This window comes from Myotis davidii, unplaced genomic scaffold, assembly GCF_000327345.1.
Source record: "Myotis davidii unplaced genomic scaffold, ASM32734v1 scaffold2209, whole genome shotgun sequence".
Lineage (NCBI taxonomy): Eukaryota > Metazoa > Chordata > Mammalia > Chiroptera > Vespertilionidae > Myotis > Myotis davidii.
In genome coordinates this window covers 7,515-16,699 of record NW_006300369.1, presented here as the reverse complement: position 1 = coordinate 16,699, position 9,185 = coordinate 7,515, and the positions used below count along the sequence as shown (strand labels likewise).

Below are 9,185 nucleotides of genomic sequence, written 5' to 3'. Positions count from 1 at the left end.
CGCTTTTAGGATTCTCTCTTTGTCTTTTGCTCTTGGCATTTTAATTATGATGTGACTTGGTGTGATCCTCTTTGGATTCCTTTTGTTTGGGGTTCTCTGTACTTCCTGGACTTGCAAGTCTATTTCTTTCACCAGGTAGGGGAAGTTTTCTGTCATTATTTCTACACCTCCTACCGGACTCAATGCACTTTTCTCTTTCCTTCTAGTTGTAGAATTTCCACTTAGCCAGCCTTCCTGTGGTTCTGGATGATATTCGTTTTGTCTTTTAGTTGTAGTTTTAATGTGGTTGTGCGCAGCAGCAAGTTGAGGTGTTTACCTATGCCGCCATCTTAGTTCACACCTTGTTTTATATATATATATATATCAGGTGTTTACCTATGCCATTTGGTTCACACCTTGTATATATATAAAATACTAGAGGCCCAGTGCACGAATTCGTGCACTGGTGGGGGGTCCCTTGGCCTGGCCGGCTATTGGGCCAATCAGGGCTGTCCAGCCAGGGAAGGGATCATGGGAGGTTGGCTGGCCTTGGGTGGTTGGCTGTGGGAGCACATTGACCACCAGGGGGCAGCTCCTGCGTTGAGCGTCTGCCCCCTGATGGTCAGTGCGCGTCATAGTGACTGGTCTTAATGATCACTTAGGCTTTTATATATATAGATACTTCATTTTATAGCTGCATATTTCCATATGGTATGATGGATTTTACAACTTTTAGGTTTTTCTTGTTGGCATTTTAAATATATTTTCTTTGATTTCTGAGAGGAAGGGAGAAGTAGAGAGAGATAGAAACATTAATGCTGAGAGAGAATCATTGATGATCTGCCTCCTGCACGCCCCCTACTGGGGATTGAGCCCAAAACCTAGGAATGTGCCTTGACCAGGAATCAAACCATGAGCTCCTTATTCATAGGTCGACACTCAACCACTGAGCCACACTGGCCCAGCAACTCTTAGTTTATATTGGCCTGAATAATTATCTCATTTTTCAATTGGCTTAGTTTTCTATGAACCTATTGCTATTTTTCCCCCAGATGCTTTAAAAGCTTTGTCAAACATTCATCAATATTCTCCATATGCTTAAAAACTTGAGTTCAATTTTTCCCCTGAAGACCTTTTCCTACGAGTTTTCCATCCTAGGCTCCCGAGGTCTTCTCCATGGCTGTTATCCTGGGACTCCCTTTGCTGTTCTGTCTTGTCTCCCCTGCTTCTTAGATCCCCTGTCTTCCTTTTTCTGGTTTACACCTAATTTAGCTGGAGTACAACCTCGGTTAGCTTCCTGAGGAAAGGTGCCTAGGAGGTAAAGTTTTAGTGTCTTGGCATGTCTGTAAATATCTTTTTTCTTTCCTGACATATGACTGAGATTTTTCTAGATTTCACATTCTGGGTTTGAATCATTTGCCTTTATAAACATGAAGATATGGTTTCATTGTCATCTAGCCTTCAAGGTTGTAGATATTCTCTCCCTTCTTTTTTTCCTCTAGAAGCTTTTAGGGAATCTCTTTATCCCTGAAACTTCATGACCACGTGGGCCTTTTTAAAATTCATTATGGTGGGTAACTTTCTAGGCCTCATCACTCTGGAAACGCATACTTTCAGATGTGAGAAATTTTCCTGTATTATTTTTACCTCCTTTTATTTTTCTGTTTTGTCTGTATATCTTCTATTATTTGGATTTTGATTCCAAGTATTGATTCCTCTACTATTTTTTATTTCTTTGCCTTTTTGTCAAATTTTCTTGACATAAATGCCAACATCTTTATATATTTTTTTCTACTATACTAACTTTAGTTTTCAAAAGATTTTTCTTGTTCTCTGTTCCTTTTGTATAATATCTTGTTCTTTTTAGTAATATAATTTAGTAATGTAATATATGTGTGTGTGTTTTTCTGTTCTTTTTTAAAAAAATATATTTTTATTGAATTCAGAGAGGGAGGGAGAGGGAGAGAGAGATAGAAACATCAATGATGAGAATCATTGATTGGTTGTCTCCCGCATTCCCCCTACTGGGGATCGAGCCCACAATCCGGACATGTGCCCTTGACTGGAATCAAACCTGGGACTCTTCAATCCACAGGCCAAACCAGCCAGGGCTTTCTGTTCTCTGAATTGTCTGTTTCCTTCAGGATTTTTTGCTGTTTGTTTTGGGTACTGTCTTTCACAATGGAGGCTTTATCAAATAGTTGGTGGTACTTGGCTGACTTCATTTAAGAGTGAGGCATTAAAAAACTGATTAGCAGTTCAGCTTGAATGGATTTGTTGATTCTTGGCTTCACTGCTGTGAATTGTATGTGTGGGGGTTCCCCTGTGTGTTTCTTTCAGGAGGTCATTACTCTGGGGATATTCAGTTTCATGAGAAAATCATCTCCAAGTTTCCTGCCAGGCTGCTGGCCTTCTAGAATTTGAGTATGGAAGGGGGATTTGGTTCCAACCCTGAAAAATGAAGATTTACATTGAAACTTTCTGTTTCTACTTGACCACTACCACCACCATTGTGCTTGGTAAGCTCCAAATTCAGAGCTTTTGTGGGTTCATTTTCTCTTGAGAATAAAACACTCCAGTCTCCTGCTAGAGGAGGATGATCATTCTCGGTAGGATGAGGATGTTTGCCAGTTTTGTGCCTAGACTTCAACCAAACCTTGTTTTTAGCCCCGTATTTTACCTTTTATCTACTTCCTCCAGTGCCTTGTACCTTCAAGTTTGAGACTTCCCAGGGTTGTTTGGAGCAGGCAAGCTTTACATCTCATCAGGTCCCCCTTTATAGGCAATCCAGATAGCTCGTACACCATCCAGGTCCAGGAACCCAGGCCAGACTGTAGATGAGAGAGTCATTAATTCCTGGTTTTAACAAGTCAATTGTCATTCCAGTCTGCCTTCCATCTTTGAAGACTTTATTTAGTTTGCCCTTGTTGTCTTTTATCTTTGTTATTTCTTTCATTTATTCATTAAAAAATACTATTGAATACCTACAAGTGCCAGATGTTATTCTTAGGTGCTTAGGATACAATAATGAAGAAAATATTCTTTCTCTCATAGAACTTACATTTTAGTAGGGAGAGAAAGATTAAAAAACCACATACACAGTAAAGTAAATTACAGGTATATGGTATGTTAGAAGATGATAAGTGTGGCTGTGGTCTGAATGTGTGCCCCAGGTTTTCATATGTTGAAATCCTATTATATTATATTGTATTCCATACTATATATAGTATAACCTTAGAATGTAAGGCAAGGAGGAAAATGATGGTGCAGGAGAGAAAGAAGGGAGAATTGGTAGAGCAATGAGTTTAAATAAGCTTATGGGGTTTTTTTTATTCCTTTATATAATTTTAGCAGGATTTTTAGGAGGGCTATTATTTTTTAACCAGAAGGCCCCTTCACTCCTTTTAAAATTTATTTTTATTGAGATTTTATTGACATATAGTATTGGTAAATTTAAGGTGTAAATGTGTTGATTTGATACATTTATATATTACAATATGATTATAGTTCCCTCCACTATTAATACCTATTTCCATATGAGAAAAGAAATCTCAGTCTCTATTTTATAAATGAAGATACCGAGGCCTGAGCTCATACCGTGGAGAGGCTGTATTTCATATTTACTTACCCAACTTCCAGGTGTGACTCAGGTTTTCAATTTCTTGTCCTTCCAGGACCTCAGTGACATCTGAATCTTGTTTCCAAAAATAAAAAATTATTTACCCACCAGCCAGTAAACAACAATTGAACCAGTTTTTCTTTAAATCACCAACCTCAAAATTTGAAAAATACGTTCAGTATTGATAGGCATATGTTGTATTGCATTTATGTGATATAGCAAAAGTGATAAAGTGTAGCCTTAATTGATTTTTACCCACTAAGGCAGCACTGTTTTTTGGTATAACTTCCCCTTCTATACATAATTTTGGGATTGTTCGAAAATACAGTGGACCTAGTATTTTAAACACAAAAGGACCTAGCAAATCAGATAATGTGTCCTGTTGTGGCAGCAACAAGCTTGTATTTGACTTGTGTTCACCAGGAGGAAATGAAGGAGCCGACTAAACTATGCTATAGTTGGTACTTGGTTATATATAGAAATACATGGGCTTACATCAGGAAGTTATAGGTAGGAATAGAATCATAGCATCTGAGTAGTAAATTAGGAATTGCTGCCAGGAGAAATTCACAGAAATGGAAGATTATTGTATTCCATACTATATATAGAATAATCTTAGATTGTACATACAAATAAAATACCTTTCCTGTTCATTCATGCCTTCTTTCAATAATAATTATTGAGCAACTATTATGTGCGAGGCTAAGATACAACTCTAAGCCTTCCTGCAGCTTACTGTTTGGAATACAATGGATTATGTCCTTCTGTAAGGTGAAAGGGCAGAGTTCATGTTTCTTATATTACTTTATTAGTTTGCTAGGGCTTCCATGACAAAATACCACAAACTAGGTGGCTTAAACAACAGAAATTTATTTCTTCATAGTTCTAAAGGCAATGTCTGAGATCAAGATGTTGGCAATTTAGCCCAGCCAGTATGGCTCAGTGGTTGAGAGTCTACCTATGAACCAGGAGGTCATGGTTCAATTACTGGTCAGGGCACATGTCCGGGTTGCAGGCTCCATCCTCAGTGTGGGGCATGCAGGAGTCAGCTGATCAATGATTTTCCTTCATCATTGATGCTTCTATCTCTCTCTTCCTCTCCCTTCCTCTCTGAAATCGATAAAAATATTCAGACCTTATCTCCAAATACAGTCACATTCTGAGGTACTGGGAGTTAGGGCTTCAATATGTGAATTGGAGGGGAGGGTTACAATGCAGCCCATAGCAATCACTCAGCATAAATAATCATCTGTGTAACTTGTTGGTTTTGCCTGTGTAATAATAGTGTTTTCTTCCTAGTACTATGAAGTATTCCTTCGACAATCCCCATTGGAGCCCTGCCTTCTGTTTCATGAAGGTGGACACTGGCGTGAGCTCATAGTCCGCACCAATAGCCAAGGGCACACAATGGCCATCATTACTTTCCATCCCCAGGAATTAAGTAAGGTGAGACTCACAGGATGATACTGGGCAGCTTCCGTAGCAACCCCTACCACTACCGTGCTACAGTTGGCTTTTGGAAGTTTCAGAGCAGATAGCAGAAACTGCACATCCACGGAATATCTGTGTGGGCTGGGAAGAGGGGTTGATAATGCTGACAGCATTATCAAACCGTGGAGACTGAGGCCAGGTTACCAAGTTAATTATCATGTATTAAGTATTTTCATAAGAATCTGGCCCATGGAAGTTAGTAGGTGCTCTACTAAATCCAAAAACCAATTCAATAGAGACTAGAATATAGTCAAAATGTCATAACCCCAAAATTATTTTACATTTGTAGTGCACTTGGAGCTTTCAAACATTCACACGTTAAAATATTCCTGTACTTGTGTGATCATCTTAACCCACTTGTGAAGTACATGGGAAAGGGAGAGGTATTATCCTTATTTCACAAATGGGCAAATGGAGGCATATAAGTGCCCAAGGTTACAGAACCAGAAAATAGCCAGGCTAGGGTTTGAACCCAAGTCATTAATTCCTGGCTTTTTAACTCTATAGCTCCAACATAGTTTATTGTGATATATCCTGTGTTAAGCTAATGGTTAGACTCTCTGTAGTGATGTAGGCATTGTAAAATGTTCTGAACTCAAATAAAGGACTCAGTTACCATGCTCATTCTCTTCCTAGCACTTTTCATTCTCCTATCACTCATGTCCTCTGAGGTGATGTTTGGGTGAGTGGTTGGGATGTTTGAAATGGAGAAGTATGAAGGGAATTGAAAGGTTATTTCTTCTTTGTGATGGGACAAAAGCTTAGTTTAGCTCCTGTTTATAAGAATAACTCACACTTTCTTTAAAGGGGCTCAGACTAGAGAAAGTGTGTATCTATGTTATAGGATTTGTCAAAAGCCAGCAAGGAAAGCGGTGCTTCTACTGAGATGTGAAAATAAATTATTTTTTGTCCTATAGAACATTGCTTTGTGTTAAGTGTTATTTATAATAGGATTAGAGAAATGTGCCCTCTTGTGTGACTACTGCAGGGCTGATGATTGTGGAGCCAGGAGAGAAAACTTGTCAGAGATGAGTCTTTGCTTGATCCCTAATTTTGTGGTCTGGGCAGGAGGAGCTCTGTGTTCAGAAGGAAACTGTAAAGGAGTTTTTCATCAAAGGTCCAGGAGCAGTCTGTAACTTGACATCACTGTACTTCCAGGAAAGGTAAATCTGGGACAGCCAAACAAGCACGAGGCAGATGGCTTGCCATAGTCTGGGTTGGGGATTGCTGTGGCAGGGCTGCTGATTATGGTGGACCAGGGCTAAGTGGTATTGGTCCTCGTACACCATGCAGATCCAGGAACCCAGGCCAGACTGTAGATGAGAGAGTGTTTGCATGTATCTCCATCCCATGAGAGGGGAATTCCTACAGAGCTCTCAGGGCCATGCCATAGAGCGTGTGCCTCCTAAATGAGATGCTAGGGCCTCCCTCTCCAACCAACCACTAGAGAGAAAATGGTCTACCATTCCAAGATGCTCTTTTAAAAATTCTTTTCCAGCACCAGGACCCGTTGCAGCCATCAGCAGTCCCCCTTCCAGCTCCTTTTTGGGGAACCCCACATCTTTGAAGAGCTCTTGGGCTTGAAGGTCCGCATCTCTCCAGATGCCTTTTTCCAAATTAACACTGCTGGTGCAGAGGTGCTGTATCGGACCATAGGGAAGCTGAGTGGAGTGAACTCTAACACCATCCTCCTTGATATCTGCTGTGGAACTGGTAAGTGGTAGCCCAGGGCCGAATCTACATGCTGCCTAGCTCCCGAACTCCATTCACCCAGCACATTAGGTGTGGGGTGGGGAGGTGATGGTAGTGGTGCAGGCATAAACTCATTCGTTTAAAACCCTAAAATACCCTCCTCTCATTCTCTCTTACTTCCCTAGGTGTGATTGGTCTCTCTCTGGCTAAATATACCTCCCAGGTCCTTGGGATTGAATTGGTGGAGCAGGCGGTAGAGGACGCCAGGTGGACTGCAGCCTTCAATGGTACACTGCTCTCAGTCTGGGGAAAAATGAAGAGCTGCAGTTGTTTCTATGCTATGAAAACTGTTACTTGGGGGAAAGGGCATATACTGTATCCATGACCTGTGGGGAGGAAGAGAGGGTGTTCTGGAGTGGTCAGAGTTGGGTCCTGATGGTTTTCTGAGAGATCCCAATAGCTAAATCTTTTCTTCTATCTAGAAGCAGAGCCTGAGGGAAGAAATAAGCCGAACTGATAGCAGGGGAACTTGTCACAACTTTGGATAATATAGAAGAGCCTCTTGACATTAGACTCATAAGGCACCAGAACATAATACAATAGGTTTCAAACTGTTTTTAGCAACAGAATCTTTTCTTTGAACAAAATCTTATGCCAAACTGCAATATAGAAAACAGATCTTTTTGTCCCCCTACCACACCTTCACACAACTCTGGTGGCTCTGTGTGAAAAACCTTAAATAACAGAAAAACACTTGAGTAAAAGTCAAGGTTCTCTTCTTGGAATAGGTCCTTGTGTGCTGTGTGAGTCACACAATTATAAAATAACACTGTCTGGCGGGCCTCTCAAGCGGAAAGGCCTATTGAGATATTGCAAGGGAAAGCACGTTGGAAAAATGAAGCAGGTCCAGAAGCATTTCTTTCATTGTTATTCAGAGGTATGCTAGGTCCAAAGGGAGATGGCAGAGCCCTGGCTCCTGTACATTTCTATAAAGCTAAAGCTCCCTGCACCTCACTGGTGGGCATGCGTTTTCATTTATGTCATGTGAGCCTCTCTTCTGCAGGCATCACCAACTGTGAATTCTACGCTGGTCAAGCAGAGAAGATTTTGCCACAGCTGCTAAAGTCAAAGGAAAATGGGCAGTTAATTGTTGCTGTGGTAAACCCAGCCCGGGGAGGACTGCGTAAGGATGAATAGCTTTCCCACTTAAGAACTAGTTGGATGTTCCCATGATGTTCCCTAGCTTTAGCCCCATTCCCATACCACGTTAACGGTGCCCCCATTGGACTGGCTCTGAACCATTTGTCTCCTTTATTCTCACCAATTCTAGGTGCTGGCCAGTTGAGAGTTTGTGATAACCCAGATCATGATAGTTTAATTATATTAATAGCAATGTCTTTCTGCCTTCAGATTACCAGGTGGTTCAAGCCATTCGAAACTGCAGGGCCATCTGCACACTAGTTTTTATTTCCTGCAAGCCCTATGGTGAAACCACTAGGAACATCATTGAGTGAGTCTTGACGTCTTTTTTAAGTTATTTTATTCCTGATGATCAAAGTAATTCATGCTTATTTTGAGGAATTTGGAAAATAATGACACTAAGAGTCAATTATAGGGTTCAGTCTTGGGTGAGGCAAGTGAAGCTACTTACTTCTGTTTATAACTTAAAGGATGCCCAAAATCTCAGTAATTGAGATTAATTTTTAATGTCATATTTTCAAAAATAAAAATTAGTACACAAATCAATGATGACCAAAATATTAAGATTGTTTAGAAAGGTGAGACCCACTCTTCCACTTGATAAACCTTGCCTCATTCATCTTACCCTAATCTTGGCCCTGGTTCCAATAAAACTTTATTGATGTAATAGGCAGCCAACCTGCAGGCCATAATTTTCTAATTTGATTTTCCAAAATATTGCATAAAAATATGTGTCTTGATTACTGAGTTGTTTGGGTTTTTTGGCATCCTATTAAATTTTGCATCCAAAGTGAATGCGTCTTACTTCATCTTAGTTCTGGCCCTGGTCAATTATTTTGATTTTTTTGAAATGTTGTCTTCTTGTAATCTCTTTTTTCTCTCTCTCCCTTTCTCATCCCTCTTTTTATATTAATAATACAATTTATTTGTAATATTCAAACCACATAGGTGGGTATAAACTACATATGATATGATTGGATAAAAAAGTGAGATTTAAAGGTAAATGAATTGAAAGGATTAAGCAAAGTCAAACAAACACACAAAAAAATCCACCCTCACAGACACAGACAGTAGTATGGTGATTACCAGAGGGAAGGGAGTAGGGGAGGTAGAAGGGATAAATGGTGATGGAAGGAGACTTGAGCTGGGGTGGTGAACACACAATACAATGTATAGATAATATATTATAGAATTGTACACCTGA

The 9,185-nt window shown here is 40.1% G+C and overlaps 1 protein-coding gene across 1 annotated transcript in view; it reads left to right on the top strand.

Annotated features, from left to right (window-relative positions):
* The window catches only part of TRMT2B (tRNA methyltransferase 2 homolog B), a 43,590-nt gene extending 34,869 nt beyond the window's left edge, over nt 1–8,721 (top strand). The window contains exons 7-12 of the mRNA XM_006776920.2: nt 4,898–5,044; nt 6,158–6,252; nt 6,588–6,802; nt 6,967–7,068; nt 7,845–7,964; nt 8,192–8,721. Coding sequence (XP_006776983.1) covers nt 4,898–5,044; nt 6,158–6,252; nt 6,588–6,802; nt 6,967–7,068; nt 7,845–7,964; nt 8,192–8,295 — 783 coding nt within the window. The 3' untranslated portion in view covers nt 8,296–8,721. The remainder of the gene's footprint in view (nt 1–4,897; nt 5,045–6,157; nt 6,253–6,587; nt 6,803–6,966; nt 7,069–7,844; nt 7,965–8,191) is intronic.
* Nucleotides 8,722–9,185: the final 464 nt, after the last annotated feature.